This window comes from Ambystoma mexicanum, chromosome 1q (assembly GCF_040938575.1).
Source record: "Ambystoma mexicanum isolate Mex_15411 chromosome 1q, UKY_AmexF1_1, whole genome shotgun sequence".
Classification (NCBI taxonomy): domain Eukaryota; kingdom Metazoa; phylum Chordata; class Amphibia; order Caudata; family Ambystomatidae; genus Ambystoma; species Ambystoma mexicanum.
Genome location: NC_090922.1, coordinates 1,276,490,003 through 1,276,516,119, shown reverse-complemented (window position 1 = coordinate 1,276,516,119; position 26,117 = coordinate 1,276,490,003). Strand labels below are relative to the sequence as shown.

The 26,117-nt window shown below is 40.7% G+C and overlaps 1 protein-coding gene across 17 annotated transcripts in view; it reads right to left on the bottom strand.

Annotated features, from left to right (window-relative positions):
* Positions 1-26,117, bottom strand: part of DAB1 (DAB adaptor protein 1) — a 4,845,894-nt gene that overhangs the window by 216,563 nt on the left and 4,603,214 nt on the right. For 12 of the 17 annotated variants that reach the window (XM_069642094.1, XM_069642088.1, XM_069642093.1 and 9 more), the window contains 3 exons: positions 14,175-14,294; positions 12,275-12,313; positions 10,102-10,167 (listed from right to left, as the gene is read on the bottom strand). In XM_069642094.1, coding sequence (XP_069498195.1) covers positions 10,102-10,167; positions 12,275-12,313; positions 14,175-14,294 — 225 coding nt within the window. The remainder of the gene's footprint in view (positions 1-10,101; positions 10,168-12,274; positions 12,314-14,174; positions 14,295-26,117) is intronic. The other 5 variants (XM_069642098.1, XM_069642099.1, XM_069642102.1 and 2 more) reach the window with 1 other exon arrangement.

Sequence of the window (26,117 nt, the reverse complement as noted above, 5' to 3'; positions counted from 1 at the left end):
TCTTTCCATCAGTATCCTTAACATAGGATTTTTTTCTGAGAACATATGATTGTAGCTGACATTGTAATGATGTGGATTCTTGCAGTAAATGATGTGGAACACCCAACAAAGAGGTTGGATCTTTTAGGTGATTTGTGAGCCATGATTTTAGCACTTTGACACCCAAGAAAAGGGATTTTTGAAACTAGCTCTGTTTCTTTTTCAATCATCATTGCTATTTCCAAGTGGTTTCAGGCTGCTTTGTGGGTAGCCCAATGGTGGTTTGAGGCAGTGGTCTCCTGTGCTCACTAAGATAGGCAAAAGTGGATGGTGGCCTGTTTTTCAGGTTTTCACTGTGCATTTTCTGGTGATTTTGAGCGAGCAGCATGCTTTCCAGTGGCCATTCTGATGTTTCTGCTGCCAGCAATGCACAGTGATATTGCAGGGCTTGGATGAGTGGGTTGATACATCCCACAGGGCACCTCCCTCACATCCTGTCCACCCCAGACACACTGGCACCATGAGTGTCCTGTGACATACCCTTTCTTTCAAAAATTCCATGATCTCCTTTGAAATAAATTGGACGCCGTTATCGGTCACCAAACTGTCCGGCATCCCTTCTCTGTCGATAATTCCCTTCAAAAACTATACCACCTTTTCAGTGTTTACCGTCCGCATATGAGCAAATTCTGTCCGACTTCAGGTGTAGTCAATAAGAACCACAATATATTTGTCCCCCCAACAAAAATATCAAATGGTCCCATAATATCCAAGGCCACCTGGAACTGAAACAGGATGTAAAGGCTGCGCCTTAACTACCTGACTCTTGTCACTCAACTCTCTAGGGACACAATCCCTCACTGCCCGCTCAACATCACCATCCATAGCGGGCCACCAATATGACTCTCTAAATATCCTTTTTGCCAAAGTCCATCAGGATGCGTCTCATTGGCCAATACTACCAAAGTTCCACGCACACTAGCGGGGAGGAATCAACCTGTCACCTCTCAATATACCCCAAGACCCATCAGCAAGTTCATCCACAACCAAGGCATACTTTCTGCTCACCTCCTTATCTGTGATCGCAGACCAAACCTCCTTCAGACCCTTCCTAATCCACAACAACCGTGTGTCTTTTTCAACCTCTACCCACAAGGCCTCCTTATATTTAGCAGGGATAACACATGCCAATTGAGTCTCATTACGCATTTGTCACCGTCATCCTGTACAGGCAGGCCAGATAGAGAGTCTGCTACAGCATTACATTGACCCGGAACATATTCCACTACAAAATAATATTCCTGGAGTCCTAGTATCCACTGTGCAATCCCTGTTGACACAGATCCAAGGCTCTTGGTGGTAAGTACGCACACCAATGGTTTATGATCCATCCTAGCCACATAAGGCAATCCCCACAATAATGTCTGAAAATGCTTAATGCCCAGCATACAGCCAAAGCATCCCTCTCAATCACTGAGTACCTAGTCTCTGGATTCCATAACACTCTGGAGGTGAAAGCTATAGGCTTGTAATCTCCTTCACGCCATTGTGACAACACAGCACCCAGGCCAACCTCACTTGCGTCCACCGTCAACACCGTTCTGGCTTTCACATCAAAAGTTGCCAATGAAGGCACCTCATCCACCCACTTCCTCACTGTGTCAAATTCTATTTGGCACGCCGTAGTCCAGTTAAACATTTAATGTTTCTTTAGCAAACCCCTCATGTGGACCATTTTCTCTGCATAGTTGGGGATGCACTTGATGTAATATTCCACCATCCCCATAAGGATTGCAACTGTTCCATGGACACTAAAACTGGTGATGCTTTAAACACATTGAGCAAACTTTCTCTGGGTTGAATGCCCCTCTCAACAATGTTAAGCCCCAGGTAGGTGACACTACACACCTAATCTGACACATTGACATGTTGACTGTTAACCCCCTTTCTCCTAACACTTTCAATACCACATGCCCCCTTTGATCATGTTCATCTTCACTCATCCCCCACTCCAAAATACCATCTTGGAAACAATTGACCCCCACTATATTGCCAAACAACCCTTGCATCCAACATTGAAAAACGGCCACAGCGGATGCTAATCCAAACAGCATCCTGCAGAACATATAAGCCCCAAAAGGTGTGACAAATGACGTCAGATGGCGAGATGCCTCTTGCAGATCGATATGGTGTAAAGCCGATGACAAGTCAAAGAATCACAACGCTTTTCCCATCATGGATAATAGTTCATTGATGTTGGGGAGAGGATGCCTGTCTACCCAGATGTTGGCGTTCAGATCGCAAAGGTCTACACACATCCTCATACCGCCGTCCTGTTTTCTTGCTAGAACTACCAGCGACAGCCATTCAGAAGCTTCAATGGCCTCTATCACACCTTCCTCTGTCAGCCTAGATAGTTCTGATTTGAGCCCTTCACAAGTCAGCATAGGCACATTCTTGACACTGTGTGCAATGGGTTGTGCTCCCCTTTATCAACATTATTATATGTACACACTGTTGATTGTCCCCGACTTGTCACAAAACTCTGTAGGATATTCTTCACAGAGTTTGTCACTTGGCATGTGCTTCTCTGCATCCACGCACAAAATGGGACAAATGTGAATGTCAAGTGCTGCCTGTGCATCTCACCCCAGGATGTTTACACCTTTATGTGCGACATACAGCTTGCTCTTCATGATCCTCCCCTTGAACTTGATCTCTGCCTATTCATAGCCTAAGACCTTGATGGGAGTTTGCCTGTAGGCACTTGGATTTATATTTGGGTGCAACACTGTGTCCACTGACTTCTTATATGTCTCTTCATACAGTTCCAGAGCTATCATGGTGTATGGTGACCCTGAATCGATCATCATTCCGATCTCGGTGCTGTTGATTTTCACTATTTACCAAGGTCCACTCCTTTTCTCTCCTTGCACATGCCGATTCGTATTTTCCCCCTTGTATTTCCGGTATTCCACCAGGTTAACATGTCCCTTTTGCATGCAAAAGTTGTCTTGTGCATGGATACTCTCCTTGCTTACTCTGCATTGCCTTGCAAAATGCCCCTCATACAGCAGCGTGTTGTTGGGTGTCCTGACCCACGTTTGAGCTATCATGCTGCAACATTTGGTGCTGTGGGCTTAGAAAATCCAAGATGGCAAAAAAGCCCACATGTGCGCCAGAATCTAGGAGAACCACGCAGTTTGTGCACACTAAAATGGTTGCCTAACTTGCCACCCACCAGTGCGAGCAGGATGGGCCGGGGTGCCATGAGTGAAATGTGTGCCAAAGGAAAAACCGCACTTTAAAATCACCTTTTGTTTCCCTGAATGCCAGCTCAAAATGCCAATTTTCAAACATTGCAACACATCCAAAAATCTCACTGAACACCAGTGGACATCTGGCAGAATGAAGTATGTGTGCATACTAAATCTGGGAAGTTGAAGAGCCCCAAAACAATGTTCATAACAAGACTGGCTGAGGTCTGCAGGTCTGCAGCAGCCTAACTGAAACTGGATTTAAAACTACCAAAAATGAAAAATGTTTAAATTAACTGAGTGACCTACTTTGAGTGTCACATAGTTTGTCACTGTTGAAATGTCATAGTTTTGAACTTAGAATCAGCATTCTAGCTGCATATGTAAAAATTGTCTTGACTTAAACTGGGGATCAAAAAGTGACATTTTATCTGAAACCTGGCTTAATGAAACTGAATTCTGCCTGACATCTACCCCCACAGGAGTTAAAACCTGCTCAGCCACTCTTCCCCTTGCCAAAAGGAGTTGTCACCTCTCTGATTAGATTAGGGGTGGAGCAGCTACAGGGAGTTGAACAAAGGCCTGTCCTGGGCCCAGGCAGATGGTTTATTAGGGTGGCCGTAAAATAGCTTCCTCTTGGCACAAGCTGGGAGGGGCAGGGTCTCTGAGCTTGGCAGAAACTGGATAAACTGGTTTCTACACCATGTGACCTGAAAAGACACACCCCTGTTGGCCAGAATATGATTCTAAGAAAGATGTATAACTCATGGTGCGGACTTGTCAAAATTATTTAAATGATACCATAATTCTTGTGATTTTTCTGTGCACATTTTAAGACACGTTGGGAATTTGTGTGATGTTCTGGGGCAAAACCCCGCTATTTATGGATACTACAGCCTCTGTGTTTAAGCTAGAGACATGGGAATTTACTAGAGTATGTATGGACAGGCCGTGTATATGTGTATAATTTTTAATGAAGAACCAAGGTTGCATAACCCACTAAAATCGAAAATGTTGCTGTTTCTGAATGCAAGCCCTCAGGAAGAGCAGATTTGGGACAGAGACTACCTCATGTGATAGGTAATATGTACACGCATTGACAAACCACTATGTATTTGAGAAATGTGTATTTTGATCAAATATAGATTTGTGGGCAGACTGACCAGGGGAGGATCCTCTGACCCATAAAACCTACAGCATCACTCTGACTCACAGTTCCTTCCCCAATCATGGGAGAGGGGAGAATTGGGCCAATGACAAGTTGAAAGAGGGGCTGGCTAGTGATGCTGCACACACACCCACTTTCAAAAGACATAAAAAGAGCCACTGGAAGCTAGAGAAGACATTCAATTCCATTTGCTGCAGACGACTTCACATCCAGAGATCCAGACTTCAAATCCATCAATCTCCAGAACCTGTAGCAGTATCTAGAAAGCAGAGCAGTATCCAGAATCCAGAGAGGCTAGACCAGCAGAGCAGAGCTGACCCAGACCGCTGTTAGCAAAACCAGAGAGCTGACCCAGATCACTGTGAAGTGCTGCGACCAGAACCGGAGTCCAGTCCAAAACCTGACCAGATCCGTGGCGAGGCCTATTTCTAAATATATTGTGAGTACCTAGCAGAACTGTGCAGAACCAATCACTTAGTTAAAATAATCTAATCCAAACTATTTTAATCTAAGTAGAACTGCCTCCTAACTGTCACCTGTCATTAGCAAAGCTGTCACCTGTCATTTTCTAGCTGCAAGCTGTAACCTGTTGCTTTGAACTTTTAAAATTTCAAATCCGAAAAACTACATTTATTTAATCGTCTGTATCTCTGGAACCGTTTGGGCTAGGAACTTGGTTTAACTTTCCTCTGAAAGCTTGGAATCCCATATTTTTAATGAGCCTAGAACCGACTTCCTACTCCTTATACTTTCTCCGTAATCACGATTCTCGCACCCACGAATTTTGCCGCGATTTGCGATTTGGCCCGATTTCTTTAAAAGATAGCTGCTTTTGCCTGAACTACTAAAATTCGTTTGCCTCTTAAGAACCATCCCTGAATCATTGCTAGAGGGAGCCTGGAGTAATATTAACTAGATACCACTCACCCTGAACCTCCTGAAGGGAATTAAAAGCATTTTCAGCATATTTCTCACTGCATTGTCACCATATTCAAAGCACTTGGGTCTGTGTTTCAAAACTCCTATCTGTTGTATAAGCTGCTAGTGGGGAATTGAACTGAATTACATTTGATTGCATTTCTGAGAACTGTGTGCTTTCCTTCCATTTCCTTGCATTGCATAAAGGGGGGGAGTGAATTGCCAGAGAAAAGTGATTACATTGTCTTTTGCTGAAATCCTATCAAGTTTTTTTTCTGTACTGCATTTTCATTCCACCTTGCATCCATTTGAAACCATAAAAGTATTGTTGCTATCTTATCCATCCTATAACCACTCATCATTGATTATAAAGAAGTGTGCTAGTGCCAGACTATCCATTATTGATTACTGCTCAGATTAAGTGTGATATTCAATTATTAATTTATTATAAAGTGTGATATATATATATATATATATATTGTTTAAATTCTCAAATAAACCTTTTAAACTTGCAAAACAGAACTACTTCTTGGCTCAGTGGGGTCAGGGGGATTCCAAGAGAGGGGTGTTATATAGGGGTAGTCATCCAGAACTCATGAACTGGACATAAAGATATATCAATAAGGGTTTCCATTCAGTATCCCAGACTAGGCATTGACTTAGCTGTAGTGCTGGATTGAATCCTCTTACAAATTGGGGGCTCGAGCCGGACGTTTGGGTTAGATCTATCACTTGTGCAGATTAATACAGCGTGCCAGCTGACCAGATACACATATCCGGTCGGATCACCACGCTGTGTTATGCTGTAAAGCACTCCTCAAAGGAACGCTCTAAGGAAAAGGTCTGTTTTGCAAAAATAAAATACAAACTTCTGTAAATCAGGACAGAGACCAATCTCTAGAATGACGACCTTAGTAGACATGAAAATAGCCAGAGAGCACTTCTTACATAAGTTATTTGTGAGAGGTGAGTGGACTCACCAGGACCGCATGGTCTGGTTGCAGGCCATCACGCAACAGGTCACTGAAACAGGGTCAGATATATGGAGAGATCAGGGTCCCTTACATGTGGTGTGATATATATATATATATATATTGTTTAAATTCTCAAATAAACCTTTTAAACTTGCAAAACAGAACTACTTCTTGGCTCAGTGGGGTCAGGGGGATTCCAAGAGAGGGGTGTTATATAGGGGTAGTCATCCAGAACTCATGAACTGGACATAAACATATATCAATAATGGTTTCCATTCAGTATCCCAGACTAGGCATTGACTTAGCTGTAGTGCTGGATTGAATCCTCTTACAGTGTGCACTCTGCAGCTGCATCAGGACCTACCTTGACCCCCTTGGTTTGGCTGCTCCACCCATACCGATTGCAGGTACCTCCATTTCTCCCACTGATATTTGGATTTCTTCCTCCTTGTCCTTCTGCTCCTATAGTGGTCCTCCCCCCTTTTCCTGGATATACTGCTTATATACATGCCCCTCCTTCACTGCTCAATGCACCATCCTTGAGGGTCATGGCCTTAATGTTTTTGGTAGACTCCTCTATCGCTCTGGCCAGTTATAAGGCTCTCTCTAAGGGGGGGTCCTTGTCGATCCATAGTTGTTCCCTTATCATCAAGCTGCGTGTCCCCATCCTGATGCGGTCCCTTAAGTGTTCCTCTAAAGTCCCAGTGAAGTGACATGTAGCAATGATGGTCCTGAGCACAGTGACATAACTGTCCATTGACTCATCTGCTCCTTGCACACTTGAAAACAAATTATAGCATTCCAGTATGACATTGAGTTGCTTAGTAAGTTTCTTAAGGGCAGTCTTACAGGCACTCACAAAATGTTCACCATCTCCCCCAGTATTCACTAAGACATCGTCACCTGGCAAATGCCTGAAAATGTGCAGGCCCTCTGTGCCCAAATAGTTCAATAGGTCCACTCCCTTCTGGCCATTGCTGTAACTAGCCCCCCAGCCTCCCTTAGCTGCAGCAGACCTAGTGGACCAATGGGACCTGCTTGCCTTATTTCCTGGCAAGGGGTGCACCTCTGCTTGGGGCAGGACAGAGGGCAGGTCCCCTGTCCTCTACTATGGGGTGCCTGGGCTCCTCGTCACCAAGAATGTGGTGGACAGGATGGGTGAATAAAACTACGGAGCACAGGTAAGTCTTAACGTGGCATCCCACAGTTTATTTGTAAAACAAAATGGACCGCACAGAACCATTCTAATGATAACATTCGACATACGGGAAAGGCGCAGGCACGCACCCAACCGAGATCACCACATACTTTATCATTTTTCGCATTGCTCTGTAAAGCAGGAAATAAAAACATGTATTTTAGAACTGGCAAAAATAGATTGATGGCTTGTAAATTGTAGCAAGTGTTAAAATAAAACATAAAATAAAATAAAACACTGGCAATTAGCACAGATGGGCATTTCTCTCATAGTCATTCCTACATTAGAAATATTTTCTTTTCAGACACCATATCCCATTTTTCTGGAGGTTACAAGCTACATGACAGCATAGGAATGTAAAATTACTTAAAGCCTTCCAATGTGTCTTCAGCTCAAACCTTTTCTTTTGGATCACTGCAAAGGCCTGATAAATCGTCAAATCACACAAAATAAATAATGGACATTGTTTTGTTTTGCCCAACTTTTTAGGCAAAACTGTAATACATTGCATAAATAATCTCAGGTCAGAATGATACCGTGCACTTAGAAAACAAGTAAATAATGTCAAGAAGACTAAACAAAGTAAAAGCAAAATGATCCAGTCATGCATCAATAAGAAAACAAAACTTGATATGTAAAGTTATTATTTAAAGTTATTAAAGCTAAAGAAAAGCAGAACCTGTCTTAAGATAATTATTCCAATATGTAACTTCTATATGTGCAAACAGGGTAGATATTGTCTTTGTAATGTATTCTGTATATTTATTAAGTTTACAAAGGTGTCTGCATGCTGAAAGTAGATAAGGTAACATACACAGCCAAAAATCGAGCGTGCATTTCATTTAAAAAGCTGTGAGGATGATGAGTAAAGCTACCGCTAAAAAGATCTGTTAAAGGTGATTTGCTGTAGGTGGTCTGCCTACAATACAGGGCAATGCACATTGAGAAGCCCACTGATTGAGGAAGCAAGTAGATGAGCTTCTAAATAGCGTGTGCTTAGGTTATGTTTAAAAATATGCAAACTAGATAAAAGCCATGGAGTCTCATATTGCGATCTACGTGACTGATCAGTTAAACTTAAAGTAATAATTGACTATGTCTTGAAGACCTGGTCAAACATAATCTATATGATGTTGTTGACCCACATGTCCGAACGTATTTGACGTCCTAAAGGGTAAAAGCATTCCACAGTACAAAAGGCTTTTCAAAGTAAGTTCTAAATGGAATAAATATCCTTTTATTCTAGATATAACACGAGAGGTAAGAACATGGGGTTAGACAGCATGTTGCATTCATACCTTTGATGATTATTGGAATTAAGAGATGGTTAACAACTAAAACAAGAAAATCACTACATTTCAACTGTATATTATGAAGAGAGGAGACACAATAATGCATAAAAGTGCACAATTGAGGGAGTCAGAGAGCCATGAGAATATGATTTCATAAGCTGTCGGATACACCAAACCATCACATATACAACTGACGAACCACACTACTTAAAATCTGTAATTTAGTGATGTCAGATGCTAGGGGGAGGTCATGTGGAAATGAAACCAGCATTTAGGACAGACACCGCTATAGGAACTGCTTCCTATGTGCGATAGACTATAAGAAAAAGGTGGGTGTGAGATGTGTCATTTTTCAAAGCTCAAATCAAATACATCGATGAAAAGGAATTAGCATGCTCACGTTTCCCTTTTGGGTGGATTCAGCTTGGTAATAAAGCTTAAATGTGTGGGAATAAAAGAGAGTTCTGACAGGGAAGCAGCAGATTTTAATTGAAACTGGATGTAGCTAATGGTATATCCATGAAATAGGTCGTATCCAGATTGGACAAAAGGACTGATTATAACACATTATAACACTGATTATACCACATGTAGAAGGCAAAACAAGCAATAGTCCAATTTCTGATTGAAAGGAAGAACATTTCAAATCGACACACCCTCCTCCTACTTTGCAGAGCTTTCCTCGAGAGGCGTGAAGCATTGGAATGTGCATCTGGAGTTTGAGATATCTTACTTGCCAATTGAATACTAAAATGGGTAATTGAGAATGTTACCCAAATGTGCACAATAACATGTATGTACATAGTCAACAGTGAAAATAGGACTTCACAGTTCAGTGCTTGAAACCCATACAACACCATAGCACTATAGTCCACTGCAATGGGCATGCTAGGCTCTGAGAATTCCTAATGAGTGACTGTAAAATGATGTAACGGCTCTTCACCGAGTGATATGGTCTGGGCTTTATATCGGGTTTTCCATGTGGGTGCGTACCATTAACACCCGCTACTCTACTTGCATATGCAAACTAGAGCTCTACCCATTTCAATGTTTGAATGTCCTTTCTGGGTAGTAGAAATATGTGTGATTATTGATAGATAGAGCATATTTAATGTACAACTTTGGCTAGGCACCCAAGGACAGACCATTGACTTCCAGTAGAACCATGAATGGACTGAGCGAGGTGCTTCACAGAATCTGTTACTGCAGAGGACCTTTACATTTCAAGTAGGATAACACTCAACATATTGCATATGTACTTTACACATATTGAACATCTGCAAAGACAAATACAATGCCTAGGGCTACTTTATACCTGATAAATGCTTTCTTCAGAGTCGGGATCACGGATGGGTTCATGTCCAGCTTCAAACACAATGTACTGTTACATCAGCAGCCAGAAGGGAAAGGTCACAGGTACAAGTAAAGGAAACAGAGAAGTTCTGAATTTCAGATTTAAAGTCACAGTAAATCAGAGAAAAAGAAAGTTAGAATAGAGACAGACACAGAGAAATGGTTTAATTGTTTACAATAAAGGCTGCCAAAGATTTGACTTCAAAGGGGTAAAATAGTAGTTTCAACATCCATGCAAATGATTTGGTATGGCATGTGTCGGATCAATTGATACAGCTGATGAGACTGCAAGATTGATAGGTGAGTTTCTACCTTAAAAACTATTCTCATGGGAAATGAGTTGCTTTTTTGTGCTTTCTTAATTATTTTTGGTTTAGACTTTTGGTAATCTCTTCTCTTAATAAATAAACATGGGGGTTACATGAGGCAAGCAGTTCAGGGACAGAACCCCTAAAAAACCTGGAACGACTGAATGTTATTTTGTGTGTGCACAAATGTCTTTTGTACATGAGGAATTGACTTTGCAGAAGCAAAAATGCATATGTGCATGTGCAAACACAGTTTGCGCACACACTCAAGAGGGCAGAGAAATAATACATTGTCCACAAAGAAAATAAAAATGGTGAGTCAGGAGTCTAACTCAAGGATTAGCCTACTGTGTATCAGGTCGTCAACCCATACAGTTCGTTAGTCTGACTTATCTAATGTGTTTTATCTGTCACCATATGTTCATCTGTTGGCCACCTCTCAGCTCTGGACATTAATGGATGGCACATTATAAGGCTTTGGCAGACATTGCCCTTCTGAAAAAATGCATTAAAAGACTATCTTCCCAGGAGTGAATACTGTGCAAAATAACACTTGTACCAGTGCAAAGTTTCTACAATAAAGTTGCAAGTAGTAATAGCTCTGTTATAAAAACACTTAACAGGTAGTGCATTAATTTGACCAATCTACCAGGATATTTGCCATTAATTCCCATGTTTTGCATTGAGAAAAAGGAAACATTGTTGCACAAATAAGACATTTGTGAAGCATTTATGGTTAACTAAAATAAGTATAGGCAGCTACAAAACAAACAAAAAACTGGAGCAGACTTGTTGATTAGGCAAATTATTATTAGCGGCTGATGTGTAAAATACAACATTTTTGGGCTCTTTAGTTTCATTTCAAAACATGTGCAGCACATTTATGAATGGCAAATGTGGCATGTTTTTGTTGCAAGGGCTAAATCACTATAAGCTCGATGGACTTATTAATACATTTTGTATACACTACTTTGACACGGCAAAACAATGAGTGTTTAAAAGCGACTGTGTCTTGTTTCCGTGACTAGGAGCTTAATATTCTGTCATGGGCTTTCAGCTTGTGTCATAACAGTTCTGATATGGCTCATGGCCAAGCATAACCCAATATGCACACTGCGCTGCCTTTAAGTTGCTTTTGTGTGATTGCTCAGTCATGTAAAGGTCATTATAATGGCAGAGACAACATTGATTCTCTGTTTTCCTATGATTTCAGGTGATCTTAAAGAGCCTATAGTTGATGGTTGTTTAGATAACCAGTTTGGCAGGATTGGTGCAGTATTGGAAGGGGATAGATCTTATATTGACAGAGGTGGGGCAGTGCTATGAGTGACCTTATGAAGAGGAATATGTTTGGGTCATTTTCTGAACAGTTGCAGATCTTTTCAGAACTAAAAGAGGCATCCATACTATTTAAGATGGTGGCCACTATCACACTTAATGATTCCAAATACATTTTGGTAAAGAATCCAAAGACATAGTTTCTTGATGTCTAACCAACGGGTGTACAACTAGTTGTAACATGAGAAGAACATTTAAATATGGCTTTTATAGCAAATATGCGTTCTCAGTGTGATTTGTCCGAATTTGTGTTGGTTAGATGCATGTTCAACTTTAGTAAATACTCATGCAGCACTTAACATGCAACATTTCCGAAGGAGGTGAGTTAAATAACATCTATGAGCTACATCATTGATGATATTACAAATAGTGGGATGCGATGAAAGATCCTGTGTCATGCTCATGAGTTAAATATCCTGTCAAACTAAATCTAATGAAAAACTATGAAGTGCTTTCAGTTTTTCTATTTTCTACTTTTTTGAAAATTACCTGATACACAGGATCTTCTACATCTTCTTCCAAAATTGTCTACATCCAAGGAATTAGAAAGATGTGCAAAGAAATAAACAGAGTAAGCATAAGAAGTGCCATCAGACTCGAAGGGCAGAGAAGACATAGGGATACTTTCAGAGAGCTACATTGAGGTAGAATAGGACAGAAAAATCAAACTTATATATGCAAGTATTAATAGTTTGTTTTCAAACTCATTATTGGATAGGGGCATAACATTTTGCCATTACATTGTTTTCAAGGTTCAACCCAACTGATTGGCCAAACAGTATTTTAGAGCTGAGTAAAAATAACAAAATAATAATGATGATGTACAAATAACTTTTATTGAAAATATGTACGTGAAACCAAAAGAAAGTGAATGGGCCTCAGTTTAGCAATGGTACCGGTAAGCTTGCCGGTACTGTTGTTTCCGGACTGGCAAACTATGAGTTCTGCTCGCGGGTGCCTTACCGCCGGCCAGGTCTGACCTGACAGCACTAGCGAGCTTAGCATATCGGATGCACCGGCATCATTCTGAATGGTGCTGGTGCATCCCAACTCCCCATTCCCAGTGAGCCCTATTGGAGCATTTCATACCGGCACCCGCGAATGGGCAATTACGGGGGCCGGTAATTGCCCATTCGCAGGCGCTGGAAAATTTTTACCCGCAAGGCTACCTCCAAACCTGTGATGATGCCCAATGTAACCAGGCCAACTAATTAAATAATAAATCACAAAATGCATCAAAAGAAAGCATTTATGGTCAGAAGCAGCCTGCTTCAGAGGAAGAGAAAAGGGCAGAGAAGGGATGGGATGCTAATTATAGTTTTAATATGTAGCCCCACTACCCTGAAAGCATAACTTCAAAGAAAGAAAGAGATAGCTTCAAATGAAAGGGGGTGAGTTGAGCTAATGCAGGAGGGTCATGGGGGATAACAGGTCTCATTGAATCATAAACCAATCAGAGCAGATTTTTAAAACAAATACATATATTTGTGTATTTGAACTCAATTTCCATTACACATATAAATATATATATAAAAAAAGAAAACAGTTACTTTTACTTTCTTCTTCTAAAATGCTGTCTTTTTAATGTTTACATTACTTTTAATGCAAACATATGCTTGCTTCATTAGAGTTTGGGTACTAGTCCTCAATCCATATTTAACCCTTGTGTTTCTGTCTAAATCACTCTTAAATAAGATCAGATTTCTCCATTAACAAACAATTACGGCACAGAAAGACAAAATAATACCTGTCGATACCTTGATAAAAATAAAAAAATACATCCGCAGTCTACAATTATAAGACCTGAAAATGCACATACATCTAAACCACTGTAAAAGTACTTCTGCAGAACATTCTTTGAGACTATCAATAAAACTCATTGCATTCCAATTCATTATAAGGGACATCACATCCAAGTGAAGCCTAACATAAACATATGTAACATAAAATAGGGGTTTAACCATTGCTAATGCATATCAACATAGCCTTTACAAATCAATAGAAAATGCCCCCCAAATCTTCAAAAACTCATATTTTACAAAATAATCTCGTATTCATGCATCTCTTTAATGTTCTAAAAATAGCAATCCCTAAGTATACTGCCCTTTCTTCCCAAGACAAACGTTCCCACTTGACCCCTTATCTAGAGAGCTACTGTTTTGTATCACATTATCATCGTTATGCTGTGCCATGACATGATATTAATACCCTGTCCATTGAATGTTTTGAGGAAAAGTAGAGCAGCTTTAATGTGCAACTGAACAGTAAATTTGCAAGTGTAGATCCATTTTCGAAATTAGACATCAAGACAGTCACATTTTTGATTCAACAGTCTTACATCAGCCGAAACATTCTGGCCATCAGGCCCAGCTTTTAGTTGTCTAGGTACCTGGTACACAGCTTGTTCACACTGCTTATCCTTTTGTGCCTTTTTCTCAATTTCTTCTCTCTGTTTTAATTCATAAATAAGTTGAAACAGGTCTCTTAGATCCAGAATTACAGGCTCAGCCTAGACAAAGTTAATGGAAATATGAGAAATGTGTTAATTGTTATAGATATTAAGAAGCAATATGACATCTTCAGCATGTCTAAACTCTGCTGCACACCTGGCATTAACAGGAGGAGATATAAAAACCTGAGTAAACAATGTCAAAGACAAATAATGTAAAATAGAGTATAGTTATGGAATGTCTTATTTTCGTGTTTGCTGCTTCAACCCATTACTACATCCTTCCCAATAGTATGTTCCTTGGATCTTAGGAGACAATAACATTGTTTCCATACTATAGATTCGAATTATTATAGCAGAATTTTGCTGGGAGACTTCGAGATTTCTGTAACATGCAGTAGTACTCCATCTGGGCTCATTTATTGTTCCCAAGAATTGGGGCCATCAGATTTTTAGTATTGTATTGAGTAAATCTTCATCTTTTTTTGTGAAAATATGAAAGATAGGTTAAGTGTTCCTAAGTGGATATATTGACGTTGGGATCTGATCTGGGTTTTCAATTCCCCTAGGTAAGCAAAGTGAATCGTACTGCCAGTGCAAAATACTATTAGATCACATCTCCACTACATATAGCAAATGTGGGGCCCATCAGGTTATCAGATTTGTCTTTGAGTAAATCTTCATCTCTTTTCGTGTAAATATGAGAGATTGGTTAAGTGTTCCTAAGTGGACATATTGATAATTGGGATCTGACCTGGGTTTCCAAACCCCCTAGGTAAGCAAACTGAATCGTAGTTCCTGTGGGAAATATGATTAGCTCACATCTCCACTACATTCTGCAAAGGGATCCTGAGACCTACCTAGGTGACATATTGTCTGTGTTACATCCCTTTTATATATGAAAATCAGCATACAATGTTAAGGAGCCACCTTGCACCAAGATTAGCACGATTGCACTTTTCCAAAGCAACCCAAAGAGTCAAAAGACATCCTTGTTATAAAGTCCTTTCTTGTTCCAGAGAAAAAGTGTCACGGTCCTGTGCCTACCCTTCCCCACATGATCCTTAGAAATGGCCCTATCTTTACTAAAAGAAGCTACTTGAATAGCTGATTGGTCACTTTTGATTAGGGAAGGAGTGTGTTGCTTTCTCTACATATTAAGATATCAGAAGAGTAGCCCCAAAACAAAATTGTGTAGGCTTCCCTAACAATGTAACATTCTTTTTAAAGGTGGCCATGTATTATGAATAAGCAACCGATTTCAAAAAGTGTTTGTTTTGCTACAAATTTGAATAACCTGAGTATTACCGTTTATCATGTTTATAAGTAGAAGCTTCAGAATAAGTTGATGTACAAGCCTTTACTGAGGGTTAGTTAGTTATCATTATATTTTGTACGTGTTCTCATGAAACTGTCTACAACCACAGAGTTGTATTTTATCTTTAGAATGGAAACCAAATGTCTGCTATCAAACAGAAACATCTGTGTTTCTTGAATGCAAAATATTGAAATAATTACAATTCTGGACATTCCTTCATCATGATAGTTTATGACATTTCCTTTAACTACTTCCGGAGCTACCATGTGTCTCTAAACTTCAATACAAATGCAAAGAAATTTAAGAGGTTTGAGGATTCAAAGAGTCATAAGAAATTGATATTGGGCAATTACACCATGGACCTGGCCTATAGAATGCGTTGACATGCCAGTCTGTTAAAATAATGTTAAGTATGTTGGTCTGGTAGAACCCTTTACAAATAAAAAACAGATGGCGTCCGACCTGTGGCCTTAACATAAAATGAAATCCATTTCACTTGCCATCTAAAAGCATTAAGAACAATGATGTCATGACTATGCAGAAGGGCTGGTAAATGTAACATTCTTATCACACTGAGAGCAGATTCATCATACCATTTTGATGGTCATTAAAAGAGATTGAGGAGAGGAGAGGAAGCTGCAGGAATAATTGTAATCGACAGATGAACAGACTACTTGTACTTCAGCTTGTGTTAATGTGGGTCTATTTTAAGTAAATGTTAGCAGAAATGAAATCAGAACATATTTTAAACCAGCCACAAAAAAAACCATTTTCAAATCTTCATAACTCTCACAAGTAAATGATATGAATGTAGTTGATATATATTTGTAAATATTGGAATCATGAATTCCAGGAAATGCAAGCATGTTTTGGCATGCTAGAAACGATTGGAAACTGTGCATCGATGCATCCCCAAAACTGAATTTAATTGTACCTCAGATCCTGACAAATAAAATGCTCCAGGCTAGAATATTGTACGTTATTTAGAAATCATGTTTTAAGGCATTACAATAGTTCAGCAACATTGTCCTCTTGTAATGCCACTACCCAAGGGGGAGTTCCAAGACAAGGGATGAGCTGAGAATGTGACAATTACCAGGGCATGGAGGGGTTGCACCTTTGATAGAAACACACAGGCTGCAAAAATGCTCCTAGAGTAGCAGAAACCAATCTGGACATGGCAACCAATAATATAATTAATCATTGGAACTCAGAAGTTGCAGATTTAGGAGCTTAGGCTGTTTATTCCCCCAACAGATCATCTGTTTGCATAGTTCCTGAGAGGTGGGCGGCTGGTAAACAGGGAATAATATCCTCAGAGACCAGAAGTCTCATACAGATTCTTTTTTTTCAATTTCCCAAGGACATGCTTGATCAACTTCTCATTAATCATTCAATGTTGTCTTTCGGATATTTTGAAAGTGAATATGTTTTAATCATTTGAATAATTGCTGCATTTATCAACTTAAAGCAAGTGAAGAAAATCACTAATACATTGTTCTGAGGAAGCATGCACCTGTTAACTTAAAGGTGGAGCGGCTTATTTACTAAGCTAAATAAGTAGATTAAATATGACAAAATGTACTAAGTTAAAAAAAGAGTGCAAGGATTTAGGCTCTTACTTAAGCTACTAATTTCGATTAGCAAATCTGCCCCACATATATATGTGTATTGCACTGATTTACTAAACTAAATAAGTAGATTAAATAAGATAAAATGTACTTAGTTAAAAAAAAATAGTGTAAGGAATTAGGCTCTTACTTAAGATACTTATTTATTTTAGTAAATCAGCCCCACATATTTATGTGTACTGCACTGATTTACTAATCTAAAAAAAACTTTAAGTAAAACAAAATTTACTAAGCTCAAAAAAATAGTATAAGTGCTAGACTCTTACATAAATTACATATTTAAACTAGAAAATCAATCCCAGAGCTTGTTTCAAATAAATTATGCCAAATGAGTTCTACGTTGTTTATTCACAAGAGAGAAAGCCCGGTACACTGATTTGCTGCATTGTGAGATGGAATCACTTCCAAATTACACTGTTTATTTTGAAAATAATGTATATTAGCACCCAGGGAAGGGAGGAGCAGCCAATCAGGTTCTGCAGAACACGGGCTGAAACCACATATACCAGCCCATGTTCCACAGAACCTGCAGGCTTTCTTCCACACCCCGGTCCACCATCTTCTCCCCACCCTCCTTTCCCTTTTTTTAATATTCCCAATCCCTGACCCCAGCCTGATTTACCTGATTGTGGCGGTGATGATGCCCAATGCCGCCGTTGTTTCTCTCTGTCTCTCTTTGCCGGGTGCAACGGAAATGGAAGAGGGGCCCCGTAAGGGGACCCACCTTCCATCTCTGTGGTGGACATCTTTGAACTGTCATTTCTATGAAAGAAAGAATGGGACGCAAGAAGGCGTCGCGTTCTTTCATAGAAAAAAACCTGCTATCAGCAAGCCGGGTTACCGCTTTGGTAACCCGGGATGCTAATAGCGTTAGTAACCCGTTCCACACACTACACTGGCGTGTAAAATCCCAGTGCCCTCATTAAATGTTCTCGCTTTGCTCAGCCCTTAAAGGAGGTCTGCTGGGCTGTTACCACCCGGCGTAGCCTTTGGAACGGGTTACTAGCGCCATATTCTAAATATGAAGATAAGTTATTGCAAAGCATTTTGTCTCTTGCCCAGAGATTGGGTGTGGGTTGGTTTTACATAGACATAGAGAGCATTATACTGGGGCCACCCATGTTTTTACAAAGGATGCGACTCAATGTGAATCATGTTTGGATTAAGTTGCTAGATTTCCTCCCATAAGGTGCTACACAAGTATAGCGCTGCTACACAAACTCCACAGACTTTCCACTTGCCCCGATTGCCATATCAACCTGCTAATTAGGCATCCAGCCTGCGATGGATACCTTGTTCAGAAAAGTGAGGAAATCAGTAGGTGAGAAGCCATGCATACACAAAAAGTACACATATTTGGAGTTGTGAACATCACCACTGTAATTAATGCACAAATACATGTGATCCGTGCCGAAATGGTTGTATATGAAGGTGAGAACAACGTCTGAAAACATCCTATGATTGTTGAATATAATATATTTTTCTCCATATCAATGACTTTATTGGAGCAGCTCCCCAACCCCGTGGGCAAACATGTATGTCATTCTATCATACAATGCTTTAACTGGATCCCCAGAGTCTGGGCTATTATTAGCCCACGTGTTTTTACAACCTTGTAAGGATTATTCAATGCACGACCTAAAGCTGAAAGGTTGCATTTTTCCTCTGGCTGCTTAAACTATATCCGACATCCAATGAGCGATGTGGGCAAACCATGTGATGCCCTAGTTTTTACCACGCAATTACAGAGAGGATGGGAGTTTTTTGTCACACATCAGTCATAATGTATACGTTCCTACCTAACACCTTTCCTTCACCAAAAAAACGCGTGTTCAAACAGAGAGCAGGCATGACAGGCAGGTGAATTTGGACCACAATTATGCCCTAGTCACACGGGCAAAAGGATGCAGCTAGAAGGATCAATCCCAAAAAGTGAGGGGGGAATCTGGATACTGCACCTTACACTGCCAACCTCCATACCTGCACTTGGCGTCTGTGTCAGCACATGAACATTCAAGTGCTGTAGCAGTGGTCCCATCCATGTATAGCAAACAGAGAAAGATACAGTGAGCAATAGAATTCACACATTCAAAGTTCATTAACTATTTCAAAATAAAGCCACCGACAGCGGGAGGCAAAACTGTTGACCATTGCTGAGAAGGTTACATTTTTATATATGGCTTTCCTCACAAGAGCATTGTCGAATTTGGGAAATGAATACAGAGCCCAATCTCCTTAGCGTGTCACTAAAGTATGCAGGGCAGACCACCCAGAGCACTTTGAAGAATATGCAACAGGCCCTCACATGTATCCAGGTAAATAAATTGTGCCGCACTTTCTATGCATTGCATTTTGGATTGCATTGGGGGTCCGGGTTCTCGGAATAGGGACTTACCGGGTCATTTCCACCTTGGAGGACACGGTAAGTCCCCATTCCGAGAACCATTCCCCATTCCCATTCGAGCCCCCATAGGGCTCAATGGGAATGGGGATGGAGCTAACAACGGGCCCGCTGATAGCGGGTCCGTTATTAGCTCCCTGGTTCCTTAGCGGCTCCCGCTAAGGGCGCCTGGTAAAACCAGGCGCCCTTAGCTGGAGCCGCTAAGGGACCTCGTAATGCGGATGTAAGTGGTTAATGGCAACGGCACCCTTACCGTTGCCGTTAACCCCTTACCGCCAACCTCGTAATGAGGCCCATTGTCTCACAATAGACCATAAATACAAATTATCAGTTTATTGCGTGGTAACATGTTTTAAGAAACAAAGCAAATAATACCAAAAGAGGGGAAGCATTTTCCTGAGCACGTTTTACAGTTCAAAACTTCAAAATCAAAAAAGTCTCTTTAACCTCTCAAGGACTTTCTACGAATCATAGGACACAGAAATGTGCTCCACAGGGTTGATGAACGAATGCTTATACATCACTCTTTCATTTCTAATACTCATCAAGATGGGATGCAGATAGCAATAGAAACACAAACATGATTGCAGCCAACACCAAAAACATTTATTTACTGCTGATCAGGGTCAGACTCCCCCATCATCTAAACACTACAATGGTCCATCCAGGTCACCATTCTGTTCATGTTGTACCCTCTCCATCCTAGATAGGAGCAACCTTGCCTCAATCCAGACCTTAATAATTGGTTTAGCCTCACTGTGTCAAAAGTTCAAGATCTTAATTTTGGTGACTACTACTGCACTGATGAACCACATTGTGTGGAAGCTGTTTGCTTTAGGCATTCGGTCATGAAAGTTCAACAAGGACATTGTAGGATTCCAAGGCAGATCACTGGTTATGACAAAACAATCAATCGATCAATCAATCAATCAATCAGGTTTCTTATATAACGCCACTTCACCATAGGCATCAGTGTGCCAAGAAGCCCAAGAAAGACCGGAAGAGCTTAGGCAAACAAATACATTTTTAAATGTGTCTTTAATTGATTAAAGTCCTGAATATGGTGTAGAGTCATCAGAAGGGAGTACAACAGCCTGAGGGCTTCCATGGAAAAAGACCGTCCTCCAAAGCGTTCAAGACGATAACGCAGGATTTTAAGCAGGGACTGGGAGACTGATCGCAAAGTAGGGTAGTATGTAAGACTGTACAGCCTCTGCACCAGGGGCGTTGCTAGGGGGGGAGCTAAGGGGGCTATAACCCCTGATCTTTTGGTTCTAGCCCCGGCTAGAATCTCAGGAGCTACAGCCAAAAGGCTAGCTAGCCCCCAGTCCCAACAGTTACAACATCAGCTTAGCCCCGGGTCTTTTCCAGACCTAGCAACTCCCCTGCTCTGCACTGTTGAGCCCGATAGATAAGGCCTAACAACTTAAATTGTATATGTGACGCAACAGGTAGCCAGTGTAATTTACATCTAGCTAATAACACTGAATTACCATAATGGATAACTGTCGTCAATGGAACTGCCACATTTTGGAGGATCTGTAAATGGTTCAGCAGATATCCTGTGCAAGCAGTACAGCATTGCAATAGTCGATGCTGCCATTTATGGTGGCAGCAACTACTTGAGCATGAACATTTTTGGGAATAAAATTCAGGACCATCTTCATTTTTTCAACTTCAGAAAGCCACTGTTACAGATGGTGTTAACCTGCGCTTCCATACATAGTGAAGCAGAGAATTTAACTCCACGTTTTTTTACTGCTTTTACTGGGATAGGTAGTGGCCAAAGATGTAACGACCAATGATCCAGTGTCTAACAATCAGGGGAAGGAAAGGGGCCAACTATAGGTATCTCTGTTTTGTCCCCGTCTAGTTTGTGCCAATGTATCTAATCCAGATGCCAATAACTGCTAAGCAAGTTTTTAATCGAGCAGCCTTAGCAGCATGTTCTAAATCCAATCTGAAATGAATCTGTGTGTCATCCGCATAACAAAAGCAATGGAAATTAAAGGAACGGATAAGACAATAAGACAAGCCCAATGTTGAATAACCAATATTAAAAAGAAGTGGGGAAGGTGCAGACTCCTGAGGGACTCCACAGGGAACAATCATAGATGAAGATCTGAAAGGGGATAGTGAGATGGTTTGCTTTTGGGAATCAAGAAAAGAAAGGATATTTTGCATCTTTGATCTTGACCAAGTCATCCAGCACTGAAACTAATACAGATTCAGTGCACATAACTGGGCAAAATCCTAGTTGACAGGATCCAAAATTTGTCTGTCTTCCAAAAAAGTCTCTGAGCTGTGGAGCTACCCATGTTTCCAGCATTTTCAATAAAAATGGTAACTCATATAAGGGCCAATAATTAGAAAGTATTGTTGTATCTAAATTAGGCTTTTTTAGCAATGGGACAACTAGTGTATTCTTTAAATTAGCAGGTATAGATCCAAAAACAAAGATAATTCTCTCCAGCAAATCTGTCCAGAACTGCATAAACCTAGGGCAGTCACATAACATATTCTGGAGAGACACTGGGGACCACCTACAATTTCAACACTGAGCATTCTCAGGCAAGCCTGGATGTTGCATTGTGTCAAGAGTCCATAACATTTTCAAAACTATCCACTGTTGAGTGTATTTCAAGTGAAGACCCACGTTGTCCATATTTACACTACGAGTTCAGTGCAGGATTTATCAATTCAAACCCTGCGCTGCACAGCAGGCATCCCTCTTCCTTCTCTACCTGTCCTTTGAAATCACACTCCAGCCAGGGGAAGCAGGGATGAGGTGGATACAGGGGATGCCTGACGAAGTCTGATGATAGCTGGGATCCAAGTAATGCCTTCAGCCAGCAACGGTATCTTGTTCTACGTAAGATGCTGAAGCTGTGTATACATACCTATATCACTGCCAGCTAATTGATATGTAAATCAGAGATACTCAACATTCACCATTTCAGCCTCTTCCAAATATCACATGTCTGCAAGACCACAGATTGTATCTAGCTACAACAATAATCACTATAAACCAGAAATCAGGTTCTATCTTTCATGAGGCTTATAGAATACTGGCAATCTCAGCACATAGGTGTTCTGTGAAAAGCCGTTAGATCAGACAGAGTGATTATATATGCATGGTGGTGACTTCATAGCTGATGTAATCTGTAGCTATTGGGGTGTCTAGGGTGCACTAGGAACTTGCTCCTTGAAAATTAGGTTATTTAGCTCCATTCTGTATTGCATGAGGGTGAGTGTGGATCTAATGGTGTTGGTATGAGGTTACACAGGAATTGCTCAAGAACGCCTGTTTGCTGTTTCTTTTTTCTTTTTCTATTATTTTATACCGTTTTTAAATAATCAATTTCCACATCATAAAAAAGAAAAAAAGAATGTTCACTTATTAAAACAATGCATGCCATATTGAACCCATTTTTTTCCAAAAGAAAAAAAAAAGATAAATACAACTTTCCAAATTCCTACCCATAAACAGCTGCAATACCTCATCGGCAAAAAGCAATACTATTTGTATACCTTCCCCTCACAGCACAATTAGACGTAGTGATTCGAGTGCTTTGCAGTCCATTAACAAATGTTTGGTGGATTCAACACAGTCTACTCCACATTCTCGGCATAGCCGTTCGCCCAGAGGGATTTGTAGCCAGGTCCCAATGATCTGATAGGAATTTACGCTGTTAAACCTGATCTTGATGTAGTCCCAGATCATATAGTTTCCAACAAAACACTCCTTACCCCAGTTTGTGTGTTGCAATATTCAAAGAAGCCAGTTGCCCGAGATGTGTCTGTCAACTTAGTTTTACAGTGTTAAAATGTGTCTGAGTCTAGGCCTGACTTTGTATAGCTCTTAAATTTAACAATGAACCAGTTCAAAATTTGGTTAGATGCCCTTGTCAGCCAGGTGTTAACAGCGGTCTCAATTGTCAAAAGGTTACTCTAGCTCTAGATTTGACAACCTTATGTAGAAGGCCCAGCAGGGAGCAATTTGGTGCATGTTGCATTTTCAGTTTAGCATGAATAGGTGTTAGGTAAATTCCAGATGTAACATTCGAAGCAATCTTGTGCGCCATTTTCCTTGTAGCTTTGTAATGCTCTCTACATGGGTCAGTGCCCAGATCTCAGCACCATGCAGAATGGTTGACACGATTTTCGCCCAATGCAGTTGTAAGATGATTTTTAGGGACTACCCCCCCCTTACAAGCAAGTGATACTAACAAGTTGCAGGTGGCGGGTTCCCCGCAATTCAGTGTCCACATATATTCCCAGCTATTTGAATTCGGAAACCATTTCCACCATTGCACTCCCCAACAGTCAGGGCAGCCCTTCAATTCTCATGCCCCATTTTGCAAAAATGATAATTCTAGTTTTTCCATGTTAGTGATGAGGTTATTATTTTCTGCATAAGATAGCAACCTATTCAAGGTCACCTGCATGCCCCAGTTGGTAGAATCTAGGATGATAAGGTCAGCATCATAAACCAACCACTGGATTGAGGCATCCCCCAGGTTTGGTGGGTTTGTGGAGTCATTAAGGAGATTCACTCAAGGTCTGCAAGGTAAAGATTAAAAAGCATGGGTGCTAACATACCACCCTGTTTGAGTCCCCTGTTTGTGCTCACCCAACCTGAGGACCTTCCTGCCTGGTCGATATGGACTTTCACCCGCATGCAATCATGTAGTAATATAATCCTTTTTAGGAGTCCTGGAGGTATGTTCATTCAGTCTGGCCATAGTTTAAGTCTGTCCACCATATCGAACACCGCACTGAACTCAATAAATGGGGCATATACTGATGTTTTATGGATAGACCAGGCCTGCTGAATGATTGTAACAAGCGTCGAACTGTTGATGGTACTGTCACATCCCTTGCAGAAACTTGCCTAATTTATCGGAAGGATGTTGTTTGCCACTACCCAATCTTCTAGTTCTGCCAACATTAAACAAGCAAATATCTTTGCTGAAGTATCCAACATTGCCAATAGACATTCATTTTTTGGATCCTCGGTCGTAAATGGGGACAGTTATACTGTCTCTCCAAGACTCAGTAATAACCTGCACTAGCCCAATCCAGCAAAACAGCCAGTTGAGAGATTGTTCGTACACCTCTGGGTCAAGCGTCAATAGTGTGCTGCACACCCTATCGGATCCCGTCACCCGCGATGATGTATAAGATCTAATTATGTTTTCAATGTCACCGCAATTTTTGGTGTATAACCAAATAGCATCTGACACGTGGTCTGGAATCTTGTAGGACATGTCTCCTGTAAAATGTTATGCCAGAAACATTTCCCAGTCTTTCCTAGAGAACCCATGGTTAGTGGGTTTCTCGTTGATTGTTTTCCAAAACAGCACAGGGTTGTTGGACTGGCAGGACCAAACAAGAAGGTGCCATTTTGTGCATTCATTTTCAAGTTTGTATTTCTTTAGCCAAGTCACATACTCTTTTTTAGCTGCTCTAACTGCATTTATATGTGTAGCAACGTCTTATTCTCTTCGGGTGGGCGCAGGTGTTTTATCTTGACCTGAATTTCTTTATCATGGGTATGCTGGTGAAGCTTACAATAGCCTGTGCCATTTTTTGTAAAGTTTGTTTTGTGGGCCTTTCCGAGCTTTCCTTAATACATTCCATGCAGACTTCAAAGTGACTTATTGCACTAATGACAGGAGAATTGTTATTCATGTTACAATTGATACTCCAAACATGACAAAAGGCACTAAGGCTAGCCTGTGACTTAATGGAAGCCTTACTATGATTCTCGTCATGCCAGGATATCCAATTTAGGGCGTTGTTCAACGATAACTGGCCGAGATCCACAAGTGTCAATTTGGCCAGTATAAACTTCAGCTTCACAAACAATGGGAAATGATCGCTCTCACTCCAATTCTGTATACACATATCTAAAATTACATTGTTGGGACTAGAGATAAGTACATAGTCAATTATACTACTGGTTATCTTCCCCACTCTCGTGTAGCCTGGGGGGTTGTCAGAGGGGAAGCTACAATTAGCCGTTGCAAAATTAGATGAGTATAAAGTCTAGCCCAACTTACTCTAAGTATAGCCACAACTACATCTTGTTGTCAATCTCGCCAACTGGCCATCGATTGTGAGATCCAGTAGGTTACTTGTAGTTACATGGGACATGTTGGAAATCCTGGCAATGAAATCTACACAAATCAAAACCGGGTAATTATTGCCAAGCTTAGTGAGTATCATTTTGACAGACTTCAGTATGAGACTTATACGGTGGGTCATAGATGTTAATTACATACACAATTTTGTTAATAGCACATGAAAACATGCATTAAGCAAGATTTTACTAGCTAGTACATCCTTATGTTCCGATAAAACCTGCTCAATTCCCGTCTCCTTCCTGACTCCAAAACCAGGGCCTCTTATGTGGCCCTTGCAAGCCCTGAGAGGTCTGGGAGGAAAGAGTGTTCCAGCTTTCTATGACTAATGGGGAGGTATGTGGGATGTTTTTACCCATGCATCCGAGCCCTACCTCAAAACTGTGC